The 25079-nt window shown below is 55.8% G+C and overlaps 1 protein-coding gene across 1 annotated transcript; it reads left to right on the top strand.

Moving 5' to 3' along the window:
• Positions 1-10654: 10654 nt before the first annotated feature.
• Ninj1 (ninjurin 1) lies at positions 10655-22322 on the top strand. The gene is made up of 4 exons (XM_004870066.4): positions 10655-10813; positions 18063-18294; positions 19304-19467; positions 21036-22322. Exons 1-3 carry the CDS (start codon positions 10739-10741, stop codon positions 19456-19458), a joined length of 462 nt encoding a protein of 153 aa, XP_004870123.1. The 5' UTR covers positions 10655-10738; the 3' UTR covers positions 19459-19467; positions 21036-22322.
• Positions 22323-25079: the final 2757 nt, after the last annotated feature.

The raw sequence follows: 25079 nt of genomic DNA, 5'->3' as shown, positions 1-25079 counted from the left end.
GGCAAGAACCCGAAGAGAGGAGGAGGACCCCCCCGCCAAAAGCCCCTCACCGATGCAGTAGGGCCATACCCACCAAGACGAGCCGGATGCCGGGCAGCCTGCGGAAGCCTGCACCAGACATAAACACCTCCCTGTGCTCCTCTGCCGTTGGTAGTCATTATCACTGATGACACGGTATCAAAGGACAGACAGCTGTCATTTCAGGGCAGTGGAATTATTTTCTTTTGTTCCCCCTCACCTTCATTTTCTGAATTGTTGACAATGAATATCCTTTATAAGGAAAGGTTATGTAAGCATACATATATTTAAGGCAAGCTTCAGGGAAGTTTTAAAAGAAAACCTTGCCCTGTCTCTGTTCCGATCCTCACCCAGACATGTGGTCATCTTGTGATGGTCACAGGAGACACACTGGGAGCTCCTGTCTCCCTTCTAATGCCACATTGTAAACACTGTTCATACCTGTCCTCCATCACTGGCACTTACAGGGACTGTCAAAACGTCCTGCCAAGTGAATATAATATAATATAATATAATATAATACAATACAATACAGCATGTTTCTATTTTTCCACTGTTTGAAACTTACGAATTTTCCTGTATGATCTCAGGTCAATGGGTATACTGTACCTTTCCCTCTCTGAACTGTTTCCCACTTGCTATGTTTACCCATTTCTAATTGTCTGTCCTGTTGAGGAGCTTTTCAGAGACTCATTCAACAAATTCTGCTTACATCTCACTGCTATCTCTTGCTACAAACTCAGCTCGATACAGTGCCCCTCAGAATAAAATCAGGGACACGAGAGTGGCTGATCTGCAATATCTGCTCCAGGCTGCAGGTTCATTTTGCTCCCTATGCCTTCTTCTTGCTGTGTTGTTTGGGCCATGAGGCTACTTTGAAGTTAGATCCTATGCAAGCAGAGAAAAAAATTCCCTGATAACTTTATGGAGGTGCCAAGCCAAGCTTATATTGCCTATATCCAGCTTCCTTTCATGTTCAAGAAAAAGAAATTCTGTATTACCTACCCCTTTGAATTTTCAATCTCTATCACTAATAACTGAGGTACTTCTTAACTTCCCCCAAATATTACCAGCATTGGTTTCTGCATACTAAATTTTAAAAAAATTATTTATAGGTGTGTTAGAGTTTGGATATGTTTTGAGCATGTGCCCAACACTTCCTGTGCTGAAATTTAATCTCCACTGTGAGATATAAAAAGGGTGGGAAGTGGGGCTGGGAATGTGGGCAGCAGCATAGTGCCTGCCCGGCATGTGCCTGGTCCTAAGTTCAATTCTTGGTACCAAAAAAAAAAAAAAAAAAAGAGGGTGGAAGTTAATGTGACCATGGGGCTCGTGGGACCTTCAGGAGGTGACCTGGATTTAAGTCGTTAGGGTGGAGCCCTTGTGGTTGAATCTTGGTGGTTTTGTTTGGAGCTGGAGAGGGAGACCAGAAGAGACACAAGTACACACACACACGCTCTCTGTTCTTCACCATATGGTGTCCTGGGCCACCTGTACCAGCAAGAAGGTCTCCTGGCCTTGGACCAGAACTGTGAGCCAAATACACCTCTTTTCTTCATAACTTACCTAGTCTGTGGCATTGTGTTATTAGCTACAGAAAATGGACTAGTAATGAGGGCTCAGGTGGGAAGGACTTCATTTTTCTGCAATCTGCATATTTTTGAGGGACATTACAGGCAGAAGAAATAATACAAAGTTGTCTGTGCCCAGAAGGACTAGAGTTTGCGGGGGCTCCTGAGCCTCTCCTAGAGTGTGAGGCCATCTCCTCCTGCCTTCCTGAGAGACGGGTGGGGAAGCCCTATTTCGCACTCCTGTCATGGGGAGCCACTGAGGCGGATACCGCAGGGGAGAGCTAACCTGTCTGCCTTCTCTTCACGCTCTCTTTTTCTCACTTGCTCCATCTGCCTCCTTCGTCTCTGCCTTTCTCTCTCCCTGTGTTTTAGCAGCAGGAAGAACTATCAGAAAGTCCCCTGCCAGGCTGGGGCGAGTTCCTCCCTAGTGACTGTGGCCTGGCTGCCCAGCTTGGAGAAGGTTCGGAAAGCCGACATCCTCCAGCGCCAGCAAGCCCAGCCCTGCTGGCACTGTGTGAACAGCTATTTCTGTCTTCCCTGTGTTCTGATGGAGACATGCCATGCCTGTCCTACAAGTGCCCCTTTGTGCTGGCAGGGCTCTGTCAGCCCGTGAGCTGCTCTCCACCCCACCAACTGCATGCTGCCCTGGTTGCTGCCCAGCAACTGGCCTGTGGGACCATGGCCCTGCCAGCCAAGATGTCATCCAAGCCAGGGATAGGAAACGTGGCATTTTGGGCTCTGCTCCGCCCAAGCAGCACTCCTAAACGGGAAGGGTAGTGCTCCTGAGGGAGGCAGGTGGCTCACACTCGGGGCATTACATATACAGCTCTGTTCATGGGGTCCTCTGCTACCCACGTTGTGCCCAGCCAGCAGGGCACACTTGGCCTTCTTAGGGCCACTCTCCTCCCAGGCCTCCAAAGACCCTCCGTAGATTAGGACACCTGGATGGACCCGTCCTTCCGTCAGCCCTGGCGAAAGGGAAAGAAAGCAACCGAAGTCAGATGACCCCCAGCACTGGAGGGAAACTCCGGGTGGGGGAAGACCAGCTGGGTTCTACGTGTTCAGAGTGCAAAGGGCACAGACCAGTCATCAGGGTGGGTGACAGCAGCTAGGGACAGAGGGCAGATGGCAAGTGAGTGTTCAGCTGCCTACGCCCTCTGCAGTTTTGTTCTTGGTGCATGAGGTCAAGATCACCTGGGCCATTGCTTTCCAAAGTCAGTTTCCCCGGAATGACTTACACAGGCATTGCCTGCTTATTTGCTGGACTACGTCTCTCGTGAGAGCCAGAGATGTGACCTGGGAAGGACATCACCAAGCTGCTAACCCACCCGACCCAGTGTGCAGACGTGCTGGTGCCCGGAGGCTCTTAGGGCTCTTCCCTTCACAGCTCGATGCAAGTAAGATGGCCAAGACTGGTGCCCTGATGTCCTCGTCTCTGACACGCCACACCAGGCACTCCTGCCTTCCCACAGTGGAGGGAGGGACCCCTGAATCCTGTTGAGGGACACTTAGCCATCGGTTTGTGTGAGGTGCCGGGTGTGGCCTTGCCTGTGATGATGGCCCAAGAGTAGCCCCTCCTGCCCGCATCCCTTGGTCCCACCCCCGGCTGGGAGCTGCTGAAGCTCCTAGCAGGGTCCCTACTGGTATCCCCAGCACCTCAGGACTGGGTAGAAATGCAGGGCTGGGCTCAGCGAGTGAGCCCAGGGGCTCTGAGGTCCAGGTGAGGGAAGCAGAGGTCCAACCAGAAGTAGAACTTGAAAAGAAAACTGGTCCAGGCTAAGGGCAACAGTATTCTGTCATGCAGGGACAAAGGGCATGGGGCACAGGGCACAGTCCTGCCACGGGAGCAGGCTGGAGGGGCCTTCAGTCTTGGCTTTCTCCCCAGCCTTACCCAGGCTCTGCGGCTCTTTGCAGAGATCTGCTCAAAGAGCTGAGCTGAGGTCACCTCGGATCTGAGGTGGGCTGTATTCTTCATGGAAGACAAGAAAGGGCTGGGCACGACCTTGCTGCGGCCATGAGGTCGCTTTTGGCACCCAGCTGCAGTGGGCAGGGTGCTAGGCAGACTCAGGTGACCTGGATTCAAGTCTCAACTCTCAGAGGTCCAGTGACCCCCTTCTTCTACAGGTGAAGCCACCCTGTAGCAATGAGATAATAGCCCCAAGCCTGGACTTCTGGGTCCATGGGCAACAACAGTTCCTTCCATACTCCACCTTCTACCCTGGCAAGATAGCTGTGACTCTGGATGCCCTGACAGCCTGGGACAGGCAAGAAAGTGTTCCCAGTGGGGTCAGGAGTACAGCTCAGTGGAAGAGCACTTGCCTAGCATGTGCAGGGCTCTGGGTTCCATTCTCAGCAACACGCGGTGCCCACAAATCAAAGAACCAGATGGAGAGAGTCCCACTTCAGCCCCCTTCACTTCGAGTGGGAGGGGCTCAGGGAGAAAGGGTGAAGAGGACCTGGGGGTCTGCGTGCAGGAGGATGCCCTCAGGGCACTGGGGACTTGAAGGGGCGGCCCTGGGCTTGGAGAAGGAGGGCTCTGATCCCGGGCAGAGGACAGGGAGGTGGGGACTGCCAGCAGGCGGGGGGTCCCACCAACATATGGCACAACTCACACAGTACCCAGGGGCTGTGTTGAGCATTCGGGCTGGTATCAAGCTTGGCAGCAAGCAAGCATTTAGACCCAGCTTCCTGAGCAGGGGAGGCCACGCAGCCTGTACTAGACTGTGGGGAGAGGAAGAGGCACAGACTAGTGGCACCTGCCAGGAGATGGATCTTCTCCAAACCACAGGGCACCTGTGCCTGGCCACCACCTCACTCCCATGGTCTCAGGCTGAGTGGCTTTGTGGCTGAGTGAGTGGCCCATGCTGGGGCCAAGAATAAGAAGCCAGTTAGCCCCTGTCATTAGTGGTTGGCTGAGTGCAGGCTGGGCCAAGGGACAGCTGGCTGCCCTGCCCGGAGGACGGACAAAGAGGATGTGACCAGGCCATGCCCTGGGGAGACACTGGGCCATGGGCAGAGTCCCCAGAACCTGGGCTCTGAGGTGACTTCTCTCCCAGGTGCTGATGACTGAGGTGCTGGTCTGGAGCAGAGTGGGAAGCAAACAACACTCACACAAACACAGGAACAAGGTGCTTTCAGGCACTGGTCCAGGGCAGGGGGACCCAGGGGACAGGAAGGAGCTGGCCATGTGGAGGCCTGAGGCAGGACACTGTTCAGGTGGAGGGAGAAAAGGAGTCAATGGAACAAAGTGAGGGAGAGGGTCTCTCTTTATGCCCGCATGTGTGCAAGTGCATGTGCTTGTGCACTTGTCTGAATGTGACTGTGTGTGCGCATGTGTTCGTGTGTGCACTTGTGGAAGTGTGTCTGTGTGTGCGCATGTGCATGTGTTAATGCATGCGGGTCAGCCTGCCTGTCTGAAAGGGGAAGAGCAGGCACAGGGGCCGAGGTACCTGGGCGAGGAGTAAGGGCCCCCGGGAGCCTTCAGAAGGATTTAAGCTGCCAAGTCATGGTGTCATCTAACTTACTTTTGCAAACTAGAATTGATATCAACTGTGAGTATCAGAAAAAAAACAAAATTATAATGGCCTCAAAGTGAGTTGTTTTTTTCTCTTACAATGAAAAGTCTGAGGATGGCCACCTGGGAAAGGCCTGTACTCCAAGCACTGGAGACGCAGGCTCCTTCAGTCTTCAGGCCTGGTATGCATGGCTTCCATGCCTCAAGGATCCTTGTAGTCCAATATGGCATTGGAATTCCAGCCATTGCATCCATTTTCCTCCTGGGAGGAAGGAGGAAGTAGTTAACATCCCTTCTGTTCACCATCCTTCCCCTGATGTTGTGGACACCCCTTCCATCAGCAGAAGGCAGCCTCAAGGGTCCACCTAGCTGGAGGGGAGACTGGGAGGCACAGCTCTGAGTCTAGGAATCCACTATGGAGCTAAGGCCAAGAGAAAAGAGGACAGGTTGGGGTCTGTACTCTGGCATCTGGGGACAGGACTTGGCTGGACACAGATGCTCACAAGTGCAAAGCAACATCAGCCCCAGCCTGACCCTGGGAGCCCCAAAGAGATGACAGAAGTACACACAGGCAGGGAAAGATGACAGCACCAGCTCTCTGCTTCCCCCTGTCCTCTGTCCCCAGGACCCACTGGTCCCTCCAAGTCAGTGGGCTTTTCTTGCTCACTCTGCCTGCACAACATTCCAGATGGTGGGTGGCCATGATTCACTAGTCGCTTCCACGTGGTGGGTGTCCACTGTGTCTCTGGTGTCCAGGGGCCATCTGGGGCAGCCATGCCTTGCTGTGTGGCCTTGGGTATCTCTTCTTCGTGGGGAATGGTACATCATTCACCTCACTTCACCTGGTCTGGCATCATCCTTGATCCCCTGTGCCTCCTGCTCCCAGGGACCATGCCTGGTGACCTCAGGAGGTCCCCTACCCCTTGGAGACTCCATTGCTCTGTCTCTAGCATGGGCAAGATGGCCTGGCTCCTCCTCGCAGGCCCAGCCTTCCTTCTTCTGCCCTGTTGGAAATGGGGAGGCCACGTTGCTCAACCTGCATCTCTCACCCTCCTATCCACCATGACCCAGTCGGAGTCCTAAAACTACCTGCTAGAAATGCACAGCCCAGCTGCCCAAAGGCTGAGGCTGGGTAACAGGCTCCCCGGGCGAGTGGGTGCGGGTGGGCCATGCCTAGCAACATCAGTGCTGCAGCTGCCCTGGTGGTAGGCAGGTGCAGTCGGGCAACCGTGGGCACGCAGGGGCAGGAGCACCAAGTCAGCCTGCCCCCAGCAGCTATGTCCTCCAGGCCTCCCCAAGGCAGGCAGAGGAGCCCAGGCACAGTCGCTTGCCAAGACCCCAGTGCAAGTAAAGGCACTGTCTGCCTGTTGGCATCGCAAGCTTGAGGCTCTCACCCATGTTCTCCCAGATCCCAGCGTCACCTCTGTGCTCTCCACAGTGTCAGACCATCCATGCTCAGCCCTGCTGTGGGTAGCGTGGGGGAGGAGGCCCAAGCTTTTAGTTCCCACCCAGGATGATGTGCTCTGAGCCTGCAAAGGCCTCTGCAGTGCAGCACATCTGCTGAAGGACCTGGTCAGGGGGGCCCGGACTCCCTCTTGATAAAGGCCCCGGCTGGAGACATGAACACTGGGCCTGCTCCTGTGACAAGCCTGAGGCTCTGTCCTTTGGGTAGGGGATGGAACTGGATGCTGTAGGCATCACTGTGACTAGGAAAGAAGCTTGGAGTGGGACCACCAGAGTGGTCCTCATATGCCATCTCCAGAGCATTCCCATCTTACTGATGCCAAAGAGCTCAGAAGAGGTGGATTTGAACTCTCCTCCACACCCTGGAAGTTATCAACTAGCTTCCTTTCATGGGGACAGTGACACACTATGACTCCCCAGGCACCAGGGACATAGTCTGAGATGCTGTCAGCCATGGGCTGCCCAGCAAAGGCTCCCGATGTCCTTGTGCAAAGACACCAGTGTGTTTGTGTGTCTCCATTCCTACACACACATACACACACACACACACACACACACACACACACAGAGTGTCTTTCTGTCATAGAGACAGGGCTTAGCCATGGTCCCTGCTGGGCCCCTCCCTGCTCTATGTCCCTCCTTGGAATACTTCTAATGGTCACTTCCACCTTCAGCTCAGGGCCAGCACCTAGGAGCTGGCCATGGATGGCTCATTTGCTCAGCAGCATCCCAGGAAACCTTGAAATCTTATGGGCATTGCAGCCATAGTGGGCACTGTCCCTTTAAGACATCCTGGGTGGGATCCAGCAGACCACAGCTTGGTAAACAGCCTTGAGCCAGGAAGTTGATGACACAGCAGCCTGGGAAATCCCTCACTGCAAAGCCAAGGGCTCCTCCCGCCACACACACAGCTGAGGAAACTGAGATTGGGCAGGCAGAGGTCCCAGGCACCAGGATAAAGTGGAATTACAGGTGCAGAACCCATTGTCCAATTTTTACACCAAAATCTTCCTGGGAAGGTGAGAATAATGGGTCTCACAGCCAGGAGGGGCTCAAAGGACAGACAAGCTGTGAAGGGGCCTCTGGGGCCTCCCTCCTATGGAGTCTGTCCCACACAGTGGAGGAGGGGCATGTTCTTCCTGTGGGGATGACGCCAACATTTAAAGACCTTGCTCTCCAGCTGCTTGTGATCCCTGTGATAGTGACCACTGTTCTCATGGGCTACCTCCCCAGGCCTAGCCTGAGAGACTCCTGCAGGGAGGGCTGTGGCACTGACAACCTCTCTGAGCTTCAGTTTGCTCAGCTGAGCAAAGTGAGCCCCAAACAGCTCCTCCATGGTTTGGGCCCGTTAAAATGCCAGCCGCCCTTAGGTGAGCTATCAGGGGCAGCACTGTCCTGGCTGCCTGCCCTGCCACACCCTCACGCTCTCCCTTCCTGTCTTAGTGGGGTCCAAACCAATGAGGCTTGGCGGCCTCACCTGGGGGCAATGGGATGGGGAGGGCTATGGCCAGGGTTCACGTTCCTGGCTTCCCAGGGTGGCTCCCACAAGCCCTACAACCCCCAGATGGGCAGAATGCTGAAGGATGAACACTTAGGAAACAAGCCCAGCAACCAGCCCCAACCATACACCAGTGATGGTCAAGTTGGAATCTGGCCACCCTATGCCCCAGTCTGTCCCCAGCACAGGTGGCAGACGTGCCATAGGTTGGGAGGAGAGGCTGGCCTGGGATGAGCAGAGGATCTGTTTTCTGATCAGTTCCTCAGAGTGACTTGCACTTTCTGTGCCTTCAGTTCCACTTACAAATTCACCCCCACCCCCCCACACACACAGCAGAGGAGAGGTGTGCGGGAGATGAGTGAAGACCACACCCTGGGGGAGCCTGGGATCCAGCATCCAGCCTGGAAAGGTGGAGGACAGGGAACTTCTGGGGGTGGGCACAAACTTCCCGGAATTCTGAGCATAACTTCCTGGGCCGAATTCTCCTGGAGGAGTCTGCCCAGCTATACCTCAGTTTCTCCCCATTAGGTGATGGAGGAGAATGCTGCCTTTACTGGGCTCTTTGTAAGATGAGATTCAATGGCACCAAGCCCTTTACAGACCCAGTCTCTACCTGTCCTCCTGCTCACTGCCTGTCCCACGGGGGCCCAGGGCAGAGCCCTGCCTGTTCCAGCTTCCACTGCCTCCAGCCAGACCAGGAGTACAGATGACCTCAAGCACCATTTCTTACCTCTCTGCTCTTTCATTTCTTTTGGCAGCATTAGGGATTGAACCCAGGGCCTTTGCACTGAGCTACATCCCCAGTCCTTTTTTTTTTTTTTTGAGATAGAGTCTCATTAAGTTGCTAAATTGCCCAGGCTGGGCTGGAATTTGTAATCCCACTGCTGCTGCAAATCCAAATTCTAGGATTACAGGCATGCATTACCACACCAGACCTTTAGTTTCTTTATGGGAGGGGTGAACAAAAACAGGCTCCCACAACCTTGACCAAACCCCAGCCTCATCCTGAAAGCACAGATAAAGTTATGCACAGGGAAGTGAAGCTATTATAGGCAGCTAAGTGAGATAGAAATTAATATACAGTCAGAGAGGGACTGAGCTCTCAAGGAAGACAGTAGGAAAAACAAAACAAAACATCAGAACTGTGGCTGGAGGCACGAGCTGAAGGCCAAGCCTCAAGATAAACATGTAAAGGCCTACATACTCCCCTAAGGGATAAGCACTAACTTGGAATTATACTATAATTGGTATCACCTGGTCCAGTGGTGTCCAGATAGATATCAGTCACCCAAGCGGGTGACCAGAGAATCTAGACCCATTCCTTCCCCAAAATGCCTTTGTTCTTTCCATATACCCTTGCTACCTGATGGACTTCCCTATTGAATCAACATTAGCTAAGTGGCTTTACTTGTAATCTTATTGGTTGATTCTAGTAGTTTGACCCACATTGTACCCACCTCATGATTTTGCTCTATAAAACATTCTTGGAGAAATAATCTCAGTGGCAACCCACTTTCAGGTCCCCTCCTGTCTCTCAGGAGCTATCTCTCAATAAATCTTTCCTACTCTTAACCTCCATTGTTCCTTAGAATTCATTCTTCCATTTCCGGGGACACGAAATTGGCATATCTGACATCTAGCAGGTTGGGAGTCATATTTTCCCCTTTTTGAAAGCCTGAGCGCACTCTGCTGCAGGGTGCCAGTTTTAGCCCCCACCCTGGCCTAGCCAGAGCCCAGGTGCTCACTACTGAGAGGTTGTAGGGAGGCATTAGCAGACACCAAAAGACAATGCACAAATCTGGGGTGCAGCCCGTGGGAGTAGGTTAAAATGCAGCCACCTCTGGAGTGAGGTTGGGGGGGGAAGACACCCCTGTGGCCTTCAATCCCAGCTCCTGCAGCCTTGTTTAGCCCTGGAAGACCATGTTCCCTTGTCTCTGCTCCCACCTGGCTTCTCACTCTCAGGAGAGGTTCCAGGACTTCCTGGGAAACAAAGACTGATTAAGCCTCGGCTGGAGGAGTCACCAAGCTCTGCTTGCCCAAGCGGCTGGCTGGAGCACGGGGTCCTGCCTCCCTCCAGGACATGAGGCTGCGCCGTCCTCGATCCCACTCTACCTCCCTCCCAGCACCACCCGTGGGGGAGGCCTTTGTACTCCCATTTCCTAGGCTGGAAAGCCGAGGCTCTGAGTAGGAAGCCCCGGCAGGACCATTAACACTCAGTCACCACGTGTGCGCAGCAAGCGCTGGTCTGGACTGGAGACACCTGCACCACCAGAGCGAGCCCCGCCCAGGACAAACCCCACACAGATGGCCACAGCCACACAGGCTCGGCCTCGTGCAGCGCGCGGCAGTCCGCTAAGTGGCCATCGAAGGGCTGGTGAAAGTGCACAAGACGGAGGCTCAGCGTGGTCCTGCCCTGGCCGTGACCCCGCGCCGGGAACCCTGAGCGCCTGCCCTGCAGTCCCACCGCTACGCTGGTGCAGACCTGGCCACAGAGCGCTGGTACCCGGACCGCGAACTCCTCTTTAGGCCCGGTCGGCCTGGTGGAGGAGGAGTCGGGGCGGCGCGACGGGGACGCCGGAGAGGGGGCGTGTCGGGGGCGGGGCACTGCAGGGATCGGCTGCGCGAGCGGCGCTGCGAGCTCAGGCCAGAGCGAGGCGGCCTGGCGGCCTCAGTATGGACTCACGCACCGAGGAATACGAGCTCAACGGCGAGCTGCACCCGGGCTCGCCCGGCTCCCCGGACCCCGCGGTAAGACTGCCGCCCCTTCGCCGCTGTGCCCCGTGACCGGCGCCGTCCTGTCTGGGCCGCAAGCCCGCGGCTCGGCGGGCACCTGTGGGCGTTGGGCCAGCTGCGCGCCGCGTCCACGCTGAGGGGTGTCGGGGGACGCTGTGTCCAGGCCGAGTCCTGCTTGTACTGAGCAGTGGCCGCTCGGGCTCCAGACACCGGGGTAGGTGAGCGCGACGCGGGCGGGCGTGCTGGTTCCGGGTCGTGCCCACGCCTGGCTGTGCTCACGCATAGCTGCGGGTGGGAGCACAGCCGCGGCCCCCTCTCTGAGCGTCCCACACCGCCTTCCTGACTTCCAGCCCCTCCAGGCCATCTCCTGGTGAGCCGTGGGGTGGGCGGAGTGGAGTCACCGCTTCTGAGATCCAGGCCAGCAATGGGCAGACAGTTACGTCACCGCGAGGTGACCACACTGCCGAAGCTGTCGTGTTGGGGAAACCCATGCGCGTGTTGTGGCACCATTCACCTGACTTCCAGAAACAGGGAAGTCACCCGCTCACAGCCCCCAGGATGCCCACCCGCAGGCCCTGGGTTGAAGGCCTGTCCCGCCCCCCCCCCCCCCACATTGAAGGCTAACCCCTTCCTGACCCCACCTCTCCCCCCTTATATTCCCTGCTCCTGCTAGGGGCCTGCGCCGCCTGGGGACCTGTGACCCCAGCTTCAGCTCAGGGCCCAGCTCTTACCAGCACAACTGGTCCTGGCATAGGCCTCTGGTGAAATGTTGGCTTTGGACGTTCTTTCATTTTCCGACCCCTCTAAGAATGGGAATAGAGTGGGGCCGGCTGGGATTTTCCAGGCGTCCTTGCGGTGTGAAACCCACTGGGGCACGGACATTTTGCCTGGGTGTGGGTGACCGGTTCTAGGCTAACGGGCGGGACAGGACAGGACAGGTAGGGAGAAGCCAGGAGCCAGGGCTGGGATGGTCTTGGGACTGCACAGACGTTTGTCCCTGGATGAGAGATGAGGAAACTTGCAGGGCTCCACTCACCCCTCTGGGTCTTCTTGGATGTGATCTTCAGAAGGGAAAAGATGGTCCCTCTCTCCCTTCAAGGACAGGTGGGAAGCACATCATGCAGCAGATAGGCAGGGGGCTTAGAAGCTGGTTGGAAGGGTAGAATGGCTCGTCCCCTGCCCTTAGCCTTGCCCAGGCTGTGCCCTTCACCCAACACCAGCTTTGTTCACAGCAGTGTGGCCTGTGCTTCCTGGGGGTCTTGGGTGCATCCTGGGCCCAGGAGAGATTGGGTAGGGTGCTCAGGGGTCACTGCATGGGCTCTAGGGACAAGAGAGAGGAAGATGGAGCCCCTTCCCACCTCCCCATCTATCTGCAGACAGCAGAGCGCAGCCTGGAGAGTCAGGAGAAGCCAAGACAGAAGTGTGTATAGGGTGTTAGCGCTGGCCTCAGAAGATGGGAAGGGGCAGAGTGGACAGGTCAGGCCCTCTCGTGTGTGGAAGGGCAGGAGCAAAGGCTGGTGCAGCTGAACATGCAGGGCTGCATAGGAGGTGGTGGATGGGAGGCCGGGCTACACCCGCGAGGTCTCATCCCAGGTCATGGGGGTCTTGGGTCCCTGGCAGGAGGCTTCCCCAAGGGGTGGTCACCCTTGGAGGCTGCTGTGCTCCGCCAGCCTGCTCACTGCCTCGTCTGCCTTCCCGCCCTCAGCTCACTGTTTCTTGGCCATATCGTGTCAGGACTCTGTGCCTCAGTTTCTCGCCTTTGAAATGGGGCTGATAACAGTGCTTCCCCCCGCCCCCAGTGAGAGTTGTGGTGAGAACTGCGTGGCTGATGTGTGTATGGGAAGTGCTTGGAGTGGGCCAGCACACGCAGTGCTGGTGTCTTCATACCTTCCCACTTGGCACAGAGGCCTGCAGCACCTTCCCCGGGTCTCCTCTTCTGTGAAGTGGGGCCTCACCACTCGCCTCCCAGGTGGCTGAGGCTCACAAGGGTTTCAGCTGTACCTTCCTGACAGAGGTGCCCAAGGGGTGAGGAAGCTTGGCCCCTGCCCTTCCACATACCCCGTGTCCCCCATTCCCTTTCACAGAGGGCCCTGTCAGTGTTCAGGGAGTGAGCCAGTCTCTTCCTTGAGTCACCTCACTCTGAGCTGGCCGTAGAAGAATAGTGAACATCAGTTTTAATGTGGAAATGGCCCGCAGCTGTGGCATGCCCTGGGCATGACACTGAAGACACTTTTCTGTTAGACACAGCAGGAGGTAGGTGGCCAGGATGGAGCTGAGGCACAGCCCTCTGGTGTTAGCCAAGCCCTCCTACCCCTCACGGCCCCCAGACTGAGGTTTCTGGGGTCATACCTCCAGCCTCCAGGCCACAGAATCGTGTCTTACATGCCCCCCAACTGTGGGGACCAGGTGTAAACTTAGCTGCCAGGGTAAACCTGCTTCCCTTCATTTCTACTTTCGTGGCAGTTCCTGAAAAAATCAGTCATAGCTAAGTTCTAAAGGTAATCCCGATGGGCCTTGGGGTCATTTCTGATCAGCACTGAGCCCACAGGAAGTGGGCCTGCCCAGCACAGCCCAGCTCATGGCCCAGCTGCTAGGGAGACCCGCCTCCTGCACTTCCTGTTGAGGTTTCCTGCCAGGAATACAGATATGGAGGCTGGAGACCCTCAGGTCCTGCTTCCTGGGATGGCCAGGCATGGACAAGACAGGCATAGGCCTCAGAGGGCTGAACTCCACAGCTAGCCCTGGTCTGACACAGGCCCTTTGTGCCAAGCCTGGTCTGGGAGGTAGGCTGACAGCTCCTGCCCCAGCTTAGGTGGACCCCAGGCATGGTATGTGGAGGTTCAATTCTCAGGTTCCCTTACCATCTCCTGGTGCCTAGCTAAGCCCCAGAAATAGGCCCCTGAGCAGGCTGGACCAGGTCATAGGACAGCAACTGGAATAATGGCCAAATGCCCGGCTTGAGCCCACTCAGCCCCAGGCCATCCTTACTTTTCCTAGTTGCTGTTTTCCTTTGTATGTAGTTAATTATGAGCTAGTGGAGCTCTTTGGGGAAGGTGGAGGTTAGCGCCATTGGGTACTGGGGTTGAGGATGATGGAGGAGGTATGGTGGCAGCCCCTACCCCTCTCCCTATGCAGGCCTGTGGCAGTGTCACCTGATGTGTATCACATTCATGGGTCTAGCTGATGGCCAAAGTACCCCTGTCCAAGCCCTGGGGACCTGCAGCACCCATTGCTCTATGGCCAAACCCAGCTGTGAGTGCAGCAGGCCTGGTTCAGATAATCTTCTGTCCCAGCTCCCCTTCTCCTTCAGCTGTGGGCAGGGGACCTGTCCCCTCAGGTGGCCCCAGGACCACATGGCCAGGCTTCACGTGTGCTGCCCAGCTGTGCACAGAAGGCAGTCCCCTACACCCCTGCCCCAAGCATCTCCTAGTGTTTAGAGGAAAGCAGCCTACCTCGACCCCAGCTCCTGGTCTTGCCAGGGGTTCGGGGAACTCCTGTTGGCCCTGGTGACACATTAACCAAGTGTTTGCTCCTTGCAGTCCTCAGGTCATTGGCACAGGCTCAGGCCAGGGGGATTTCTTAGCATGCTTCTGGTATCCCAGAGGCCTGGTAAGTAGTCCCCTTCCCATTCACATGAACCCCCCTTCTGCCTACCCAGCCTCAGTAGCTCCCTCTCAGGGTGGGTGCCAGCGATGCATGTCCTAGTACACTAGGCTTGGGCACTTGGCCTGGATCTGAATTTCGCTCTGCCTTGAAGGTGCCCTGGGCAAGCACTTCAGTGTTCTGGTCTACGGAGAGGGAGAGTAATGTGTAGAGAGGCTTCCTGGGCCACTGGGGCTATGGCCTGGCCTGCATCCTTATCACTGCTCAGGGTAAGCAGGTGGGGTGGAAATGCCCTTCACCAGGAGGGTCACTGGTCCAGGTCCTCTGCTGGCCCCAGGACTACAGGCTATTCAGGGGTATTTGCTCCACAGCTCTGTAGTACGTGGGGCCACTGAGGCTTAGAGTGAGCTAAGTGTCCAGAATCTGGGACAGGGAGCCCCCGAGAGCTCATCCCCAGGGCACCCAGCCCTCCTTGGTAAGGATAGAGGGGCAGTGGTTTCAGCACCAGGGCTCTGAGCCCAAGGGTCTGGGCTTTAATTCCCCACCGTCCTTACTTGCTGTGTGGTCGTGGAAAAGGAGCTTCTCGCACCAAACCTCAGTTTAAACACTTAAGCAGGTGGGAGGACAGCAGGGCCACAGGCTCCTGTGACTGCTCATGTGGAGAGCCATGGTTGGGAGCCCAGGTGTGGGGCTCTGCTGCTGACGGTGGTCATTTGTCGTGACCATGTGGCTATGAAATACTTATATGGTTCAGAAGTGCTCAGAGTGAAAAAGAATTCTTCCAGCTGAGCATGGTGGCATATGCTAATAATCCCAGCTACATGGGAGGCTAAGGTGGAAGGATCACAAGCTTGAGGCAAGCCTGGGCAATACAAAGGAACTGGGGGTACAACTCAGTGCTCCCTGGGTTCAACCACAGAATACAAAAAAAGCTTCCTCCTACTCAGAAACCACCTTTGCGTAGACGTATGTGTATGTTTATATATGTGCATAGCTTGTATATTTTTGTGTATGTGTGTTGTGTGCATATGTATTTGCGTATTTGTGTGTCATACATGTATGACTATATATGCATAGCGTGCTATGAATGTATACCTGTGTGTGCATGTGTATATGTGTTGTGTGTACATGAATATATATGAGTTGAGGTGAGTGTATATGTTATGCGTACACATATGCATGTACACAGTGCATGTTGTGTGCATGTATAGGTTTTGTATTTGTGCATATTCTGTACATATGTGTCTCTGTACAGGCGTGTGTGCATTTACATCTGTTGTGCATTTAGGACTGTATGTATCTGCATGTTTATGTGTATATGGTATGTATATATTATGATATGAAGTGGTAGGCATGTATGTTTGTGCATTATGCACATGCATGTTGTATATGCGTGCACGCGTGTCTGTGGGTGTGTTTATTTGCACATGTATCTATGCATGTGCACATATGTCTGTCTACATATATAAAATCCCTCCAAAAGGTAGGAACACCTCACAGGGTCTGCATCTGGCTTTTGTCTCCTAAGGACAGATCCCAGGTCCAGAGGAGCACTGGGACAGCTATAAGGGAAGCCAGTATGGACTTTTGGAGCTGTGGCCTATGATCCCTGGATGTTCGGCTCCTGGCAGAGCACATATGTGATGGGCATGGCCAGCTGGACCCTTTTTGAGGGCAGAGCTGGGGATTACCTCAGTGCTGGGCACCGGCAGGCTTGGACTGTCTGCATCCAGACCATTGGCAGCTGGGAGGGAATGGCCACTCCCTGGGAGAGTCTGAGGGAGTGAGGCCACCTCAGGGGCCTCATGGTACACTTGTGGCAACCACAGAGTGCCACTGGGGCTGCAAGGCTGGCACTGGTGGCTGCCCAGGTGGGGGCAGCGTTCCATGTGCACTCTGGAGTCTAGAATTTTGTTTGTTTTTTTCAGACAGTATCTCACTGTGTGGTCCAGGCTGGCCTCAAACTCAAGACAATCCTCCTGCCTCAGCCTCCTAAAGCTGAGGATTACAGGGGTGTGCCACCACACCCATGTAGAATTTTGACCCAGGTGAATTTGTTGGCAGAGAGCAGCTGATGCCAAAGGCAGGTGATTGGAATGTTCTGGACCAGGTACAGGCAGCAGCACCTACCTGTGGCTCCCAACTTCCTTCTGGGCACATTGTTTTAGATGAAATTTAAATTTAACAGCATCAAAGCAAAGTCCCCACCCTCTTTCTGTTTGTTCCCTGTGTCAGCTGCTCATAACTTTTCAGCTTGCGGAAGCGGCTACATGACTGCTGATGTCTACCCTCCTTTGGCTCTGAGGCACCAGCTTCTGCATTTCTCATGAGTCTGGAAACAAGATCTCCTGGGGCTCAAGAGGCCGCCACCAGCAGTGGGTCCAGACCACCATTCCAACCCACTGCCCAATCCCTGAAGGCTGCAATGCAGGGCTGGGTGACTCAGGGTCACAAGTGGACATAGGACCCGGACCTACGGCCAGTGGGATTTTTCCTGGTGCCTGGGAAGGGGTGTGCCCAGGATAGCTTGAACCGGGCCAGCTGGCTCAGCAGAAAGAAACTGGACATCCAGAACTGCCTTGGAGTGAAACACACCAGCCTAAGAAGTGACTTTCCATGGCAGGAGAGGGCCATTTCCTACCAGGGAATGTCATGGAAGACCCTGGGAGGGGGGCGGTGCTTAGCATGAGGGCATTTGCTGGGTGTAGTGGCACAGGACTGTAATCCCAGCACTCTGGAGGCTGAGACAGGAAGATCACTGTGAGTTCCAGTCCAGCCTATGTTACCTAGTGAGTTCAAGACCAGCCTGAAATACATAATGAGACCCTGTCTCAAAAAACCAAAATAAACCTAAACAAACCCAAAGCATGAGGGTATCTGGAAATAAGGAAAGATATTGAGAGTAGAGGGAACTAAAGGGCCCCTTCAGACTCACTGGGTTAGGGAGATGAGAAGGGACATTGGAAATGTCATCCCAGGCTAATGTCACCAGGCAATGTCCACTGCAACATGTATCTGTACGTTAAGCCTAACTGTGCAGGATGCCGAAGCATCTACTGAGTGCCTGCTCTGTGCTGGGGGACTCATTATCGAGCAACTTGTGGCTAGGGAAGGTGGCCAAACTTCTGCAGAGTGACACTGAGGCTGAGGAGGCAGGGTAGGGAGGGCAGAGGGGTCTGCAATTCAGAGGTGGCCAAAGCAGGAATGGCCTTTGGGCCCAGCCCAGAAAGGGCCCATATAAAGCCTAGGCCCATGTGCCTGGATCATATGTCACAGCAGCCAGGCAGCAGCCCAGACCCTGAGGGCACAGGCTGGCAGGTGGCCAGGTGGGCATGGAGGAGTGCCACCCCCTCCACCAGGGCAGGAGGGCAAGAGCCTGCTGACATTTTCCAGCTGAAAACCAGAGGGCATGTGCTGAGATGGCTGTTTCTCGTTCCCCTTCTCCTTCCTGTTCCTAGGGAACATGCAGTAAAGGCCGAGCACATTCTCAGGGCCATAGGGTGGTGGAAGCCAGCACCTCCAGCGTCCTTGGCCAACTCCCTCCAGCCTCACTGAAGCTGTAGTCCTACACTGCCACCCCGTTCCGTGTACCAGCCCCTCCTGGTGTCCCCCTCAAGTCCCCACCCTCCCTCTGCCCTGCTGAGTGTCCCCTTCCCCACAGCTGCCATCCCGCTGGGGCCAGAGGAGCCAGCCCATCAACGTGAACCATTATGCCAACAAGAAGAGTGCTGCTGAGAGCATGCTGGACATCGCACTGCTCATGGCCAATGCATCGCAGCTGAAGGCTGTGGTGGAGCAGGGCCCTGCCTTCGCCTTCTTCATGCCCCTGGTGGTCCTCATCTCCATCTCCCTGGTGCTGCAGATCATCGTGGGGGTGCTGCTCATCTTCCTTGGTTGGTGTCTGTGCACACAGCTGGGGATGTGCCCTCTGGGTCCTCAGGGCCGGGCCTGTGGGGACGGGGGGATAGGACCTCCTGCTTCCCAGACCCCTAGGGCTTCCTGCCACCAGCTAGCCTGGACTAGCTGCTCCCACGGCCCCAGCAGCAGCAGCACAGGCCTGCCGTTGTGACAACTGTCCAGTGATAAAAGGAGCAAGTTAGGGAGTGAAGAGGGGACCCTGAACCAGGAGGGGAGGAGTGACCTCTGAGCCTGGGAGGTGAGGAGTGGATTCTTGACCCTGACCGCCATGGCCATGAACAGGATACCCAGCTAAACCCAAATGCAGTGTACAGCTGCTAGAATTCCACTCTCCCCAAACCAAGCCCCTAAACACCACCCCTCCTTGACATCGGACCAACCCTCCCTGCCCGGTCGACAGACCCACAGACCACAGGCAGGCAGGAAGGGTCGCTGAGCCCTATGGGTCTTCCAGGGGCTCCACAAGGTGCCACCTTTTGCTGCCGGGCCCCCAGGGGAACCCCTGATGGCTGTCCGGGCGGTAAGTCCTGGTCAGGAGCAGCACAGGCACCAGGTCATCTCTGCTTTGCCTCCGGCTGGGTGACCTAGGACATGTGAGTGGACGTGCTGGGGCCTCAGTTTTACCAGCCGTGAAAGGGTGGGATAGCAGAGCCCTGGGGAGTTGGCAGGATCCATAGACTGAAGTGCAGGAGGGGCTCAGCACATTTGTCTCACAAACCAGACCTGCCTAGCTTGATATCCAGGAGCAGCATGGCCTGGGGTATGTGACCTATGTGGGCTTCAGTTCCTTGTGGGGAAAGTAAGGGACCACCGAAGAGGGGGCTGGACAAGGCAGAAGACCTGTTGTCAGGGCTTTAACAAAACAGACAGTTTTTATCTGGGGGGATGAAACTTACCCTAAATGTGGCTGAGGGCCCTGTAGCGTCCAGACAGTACAGTCCTGGGCCAGGTCCCGCCACCATGCCAGTTCCTTCTTGCCCGCAGTTAAGTACGACCTTAACAACCCTGCCAAGCATGCCAAGCTGGACTTCCTGAACAACGTGGCCACAGGACTGGTATTCATCATCGTGGTGGTCAACATCTTCATTACTGCCTTTGGGGTCCAGAAGCCTGTCCTGGGCGTGGCACCCCAGCAGTAGGGCATCCAGGTGAGTGGGGAGGAGTGAGGGCTTTTGGCTGACCCCCTCAAGGAGGCTCTGAGGGCTCACCGGGCCCCTAGCCAGCTGTCCCTGCCACGTTCTCAGGCCCAAGCACCCTCACTCAGAACTACGTGGTCTCTACCTTGCCACTTTGAGGTCCTGTGGTCATGGTGTTTAGATGAGATGTGTTCTGGAGCCACCCTCTGAGTTTTGGGTTTGGTTGCTTTGGTTTGCAGTGCTGCAGATGGAGCCCAGAGCCTCATGCGTGCAAGGCAAGCACTCTACCACAGAGCCACACCTCAGCCCCTGTAGCCGCCATTTAAATAGCCAGAAAGCTCTCACAAAACAAGAGATATCTTGCTTCTCCTGAGATTGGGCTCTGCTCCTCTCAGCCCCACTCGGCAGGCAACCCTTCACCCAAGCCCTCTTCTGAGAAAGTGGCCTCCTTTGGAGTAGGCCCTCTGCTGTCCACTCTGACCAGGACAGCAGGATTTGGGATCTTCTCATTGGAGGCCGCACACCCATCTCAGTGTCCCTGGCCAGGCCTTGAGGGGCCTGCAGCCCCCCCTGCTCTGGCACAGACCCAGGGCAGACTGGGGCCACCCCATTCCTTGAGTGCAGGTCATGGCCCCCAGGATAGAAGCATTTCCCACCTCGTACTCAGCCCCTGCCTCTGTCCCAGCTCAGAGAGGGTGAGCATATGCCTGAAGACACCCAGCCTGGGCGGGGAGGGGGGGCAGGAGCCAGGGTGAACCAGGGTGAGCCAGGTTGAGCCAGGTGGAGGCTGGAGCCGCCCACTCCACAGTGCACGTGGGCAAGGGCAAGGTGTGCATACCCTCGCAGGGCATACCCTGGGCCCGCTCGCTGCCTTGGCCGTGGAGCCCGAGGCTGCCCTCCTTCTGTTCCAGGATCTGGACGGCCCCACATGGCCTCTGATTTACTGCTTGGCTACTGCCCTGGTTTGTGGTAGGTCATTCTCCCAGAAGCCCTAGGTTCCAGCCTGCCCCTTCACACATGGCACCTGCCATGTGTCCTGAGCCCTCGATGCTTCCTAAACATTTGTCATCTGGTTCTGCCCCCTGCCTCCCAAGCACAAGGACCCAAGTTCGATCCCTGGTAGCCCCGCCAAAATTTATCATCTGTTGTCCGAGAAGAAGGCCCAGGACCTGTGGACACATGGGCCAGGTCCTCCTGGCCACATCCTCATGGGTGTCCTCAGGGCTGTCTTCAGGGGTCCCTAGTCCAGGCTGCTGTGTATCCTGCACTAGAAGCAGCCGAAACAGAGTCTTGGGCCTGCTGAGTAGCTGTGGTCCCAGCTCCCTGGCCCTGGCCCGGTGCAATGGGCCAAGCCTTTTAATCTTGACAGTGACCAGGGAATGCTGTATTTCAGGGGGAAACTGAGGGCTAGGAGAATTGTCATAATTTATCCAGGTCATACAGGGCTCTCATTCCAAAGTCTGAGTGTCCCAGTGGGTGAGTATCCCTGACACTCACGGGCTGGTCACCAGGATGGGCTCAGAGCCCACTCCAGCTGTTGGCAAATGGGTCCGCACTCATACATCTTTTCTTCTTTCCAGACCTTGAGTGGCACCTGCTCCACAGCTGGTCACCCAGAGCCCAGGATTGCCATCCCCTTGAGACGTCCACCTCCCTGTGTGTAGCACTCTGAATCCGCCAGGCCAGCACCTGGAACAAGCCTCTGCTCCCGCTGTGACTATCATGTGGGGCTTGGATACAAGGCCCGGGAGGACAGAACTGGAGAGTTCCAGACACCTGCCACCTGGGGACACAAAGCAGGTCCATTGATAGGCTGGTTGAGGACCCAACTGGCCCGTGTCTCAGGATATTCCAGGAAGATGAGGAGTTGCTCCTGCCTTTGCCGATACACCAGCATCCCCAGTTCCTGTGGGGCCTCCCAGGTCTCCCTGTTGACTGCTGCCTCTGTTGCCTCCTAAGCCAAAGACACTGGATAGCCAGCACCCCCGTGGGACCCAGTGGTGGCCGTGGGCTGCAGCCTTAGTACCTGGGCTACGTGACCATCAGGAGACGGCCCTGCCCACTTGGGCCCCGGATTGTGCTCGCACCTTCTACCAGCAGTGACCCGGCAGAGCCCCAGCCCCTTCTCAGGGGTCCAAGTGCCCACTTTCCTAATCAAGAATGACCAAGAAGGCTCGTGCTCCTGCTCGTGGGGCTCTGGGCACTGTCCTCCCCGCCCTGGGGCAGAACCCTGCTGGGGCCCCTTCCTGTAAGCCTCAGAGCATGTAGCTCATCCAGGTGCCTTCCCCAGAATGTTGGGGTTGGGGTCCTCTCTGGCTTCCAGCCTGTCCCTGCTGTTTGGAGGCAGAGGGGCTTGGGTCAGAGGCTCAAATGCCTTGCTGCTTTCTTTCTTTTTCAATTTTGTATTTTGAGACAGGGTCTCGCTAAGCTTCTCAGGCTGGCCTTGAACTCCTTTTCCTCCTGTGTCTGCTTACTGAGTAGCTGGGATTTCAGGCGTGTAGTACTGCACCCAGCTGCTTTTATTTCTTTACCCAATACACAGAAAAGTTGTAAGAATAGTTTGAAGAATGCCCTCACAAACTTGTGAACATTTTGCCATGTGTGTTCTCCACTGTCCCAGGACCTGCACCACTAGTCTGTCCAGTGGGTGTGAGAAATGCAGCAGGCCAGGCCCCACCCGCCACGTGGTGAGGACCTGGGTGGATCGGCCCCCAGGGTTCTGCAGGACCACCAGGCACTCACATATGAAGTGCTGCAAATGGCCTTTGCTGGCTGTCCTGGAGCCGGTGCATCAGTCCCATGTTCAGGGGGCCTGCTGTGTCCTTTGTAGCAGAACAAGATAAAATAAAGACCTGCCCAGGACCCCATGCATGCCTCACTGCCTTTGAGTTCTTGCACCCTGTCAGGCCCTGTGACATCCCTCAGCCTTGCCAGGAAGTCTGCTTCTGGGACAACTGGCCTGGGTACCTGGAGTCATGGGGCTAGAGGGTGTTTGTGCCATGGCTGCCCAAAGCATTCCTTAACGTTGGTGGCTTTGGAAAGTTGGCTGTTTTCTCCCGGGAGTTGGGAAAGTCCTTGTCCTTATCTCCAGTAGCCACCCCTGACTGGGCAGGTGCCAAGTGTGCAGCAGCACGATGCTGTCCATGCAGGTGAAGTTCCAGCGCTTGCATCACTTTGGGCTGACCTGCATTGTCCTGGTGCCCAGCCTCACTGCTATGGAATCTGTTGTCGACGGTCGCCATGGCAGTGCCCTACACTGTGGTGGTCAGCAGGGCATTTTCCTGGAGGAGGCAGCTGGTCTGGCCTCCAGCCCTTCCCCAGGCCCCTCCTCACCCTGTTCTCCTCACTGTACCTCCCAGCCCCAGTCTTTCGTCTCCCCACTTCCGTTCTGAATGCCTCTGCCCTGCTGCAGGGTCCCCACACCTGGTCCCTCCGGATGGAATACTGGGGTATCTCCTGCCATCCTCTGCTTCTTCTCTAAGCAACTCTCTCAAGCCACAGGATGGGCAGTAAAGGCCTCTCTCCCAAGAGCAGCGAGCCTGGGATGGCTGTAGTATCTGATGTCTTAAGTAGGTTACCCAAGCCCCCCTCATCACATGTAGCTGACAGTCAGGTTCTCAAAGTGATCCATTAGCAAAGTGCTCCTGGGTGAAACAATCAAATCTTTACTCCTTCAGAAAAGCCAGGTGCGGTGACATGCATCTGTAGTCGCAGCTACTTGGGAGGCTGAGACAGGAGGATTGCTTAAGCCCATAAGTTAAAGGCCAGGCAGGGCAACAGAGCAAGATTCTATCTCAAAAAAGCCCAAACCAACCTCTAGGGTACATGAAATAGGGAAAATGGGTGAAGTGAGACTGAAAAAGTGCTGATAACTCGGAAGCCAGGGGCTTATGCACTGCTCTGTCTGCTTTTATGACTATCCCACAAAGAATTTTTGAAAGTACTCTGTCTTCGTGGAGTGTATTCCAAGATGTGCCAAGTTTTAAAGCAAGATGTATCCATGGACCATGGGCCTGAAGTGCACCTCTGACAGGCAGTGGCATTGTCTGTGTGCCTGGAGGCAGCCAGGGACCACGCAGTGCCTCCTGGGCTTGTCCTGGGACTGGCTCAGGTGTACATTGCCAGCACAGGGTCCCTGGTATGGCCCCTGGTGTGGACTGGCCACAGCAGCCAGACGTTGGCCAATACATGGCTTGCTTCCTCCTATGCTAAGAAGAAATTCACCCAGATGGGACTGGGCAAGGTGGATACTGAGAGGGCTGCACTGAGGCCAGGCCACAAACCAAGTCAGACCCCTCTCAGGTATGAGATCTTGGGGACAGGCTCTGGCTACCCTCCCAGGTTTGGAGCCCTGTGGTTAGGGCTGAACACTAACAAGGAATCTAAAGCCTAGAGGTAGGTGAGGACCCCTAGAGCTCTGTCCCCAGGTGAGCAGGTCCCCCTACAGCCCCATCCCCCAGATGTACATCCTGGGCCCCACACCTCTGTGCCTGGGTGGCCTCCCCCCCCCAGGCACCCATGCTAGCGGCCCCTATAGCATCTGGGTGTGTCTCACTAGCACGCCCTATGGTCCTATCCCTCTCTCTGGAATGCTTCCTCCCAGGCATCCCAAGGCCATCCCTCCACTGTCCAGGGCTGCCTCTTCCTGTCCCTCTGCTGGTCCCTGTCTGGGTTCTGTTACCTTTGATATCTTGGGCTAGAGTCACTGTCCACGCCAGCAGAAGTCAATGTGCTTGGGTGGAATGTGGTCTGAGCCCAGCAGAATAAGTGTCCTGCCCACAGGCCTCTTGTTGCCGGGAAAGGGGGACACTCCCAGTCCACGCCTGGACTTCTCCTACTTGATCCTTGGTCCTTGGTCTGGCCTGGCTCTCCCACCAGCCCCACCTTCTGCAGCCTGCGTCCCACCCCTCTCTGGTACACAATCAGTGCTTAGGAAATGTGTGGGGTGGAATTCACTCCTCCAAGTGGGCTAGGCCCTATGCATCTGTCACAGGAGGCAAGGGGCAATAGAAAACAGGCCCAGCTCACTCCCAGGTGCTCCTCTGTGAGGCCTTCCCTGCCCGGAAAACCCAGATCTTCTCTCATGGGGACAACACCGTAGTGGGGACACCTGGAGGGTGAGCAAGGTGTGTAAGGAGGAAGGAGATGGTCTACCAAATTCTGGGGATCCACAGAGGGACCTGTAGGGAGGTCAGCGGGCAGTGCTGGGGGGGAAGCATGTTGCAGGCAGAGGGTTAGCCTGAGCCCCAACGCTGGTACAAGCTGGACCTAACATGGCAAGAATGATGAGCTGTGAGGCTGTGGAGGGTGGGGACAGTCACAGAGAGCTGGGAGTGGCCCTAAGGGGCTGAGTGCGATGGAGGTTTGTTTCCTTCACCCTCTTCCTGCAACGGATTAAAGAGGTGATTAGCTAAATGGATAGGCAAGTGGACGGGTGTGTGGGTGGATGGATGCTAGATGCTAGATGGACACACAGGCATAGATAGATGGTAGCTAGGATAGGTCGGCGTGGCTTGGGCGAGTGTTCTCCCAAAGGCCCCAGGGCTCCACTCTCGGGAGGTGGTGGAACCTCTGAGAGCTGGGACCTAGTAAAAGGTCAGTAGGTCACTGGAGCATGGCCTAAA

Source organism: Heterocephalus glaber, unplaced genomic scaffold (genome assembly GCF_053883595.1).
Source record: "Heterocephalus glaber isolate CG9 unplaced genomic scaffold, H.glaber_assembly_v1.0 deba00000621, whole genome shotgun sequence".
NCBI classification, from domain to species: Eukaryota; Metazoa; Chordata; class Mammalia; order Rodentia; family Bathyergidae; genus Heterocephalus; species Heterocephalus glaber.
The sequence above is the reverse complement of the archived record's forward strand: the minus strand, read 5'-3'. Positions and strand labels throughout refer to the sequence as shown.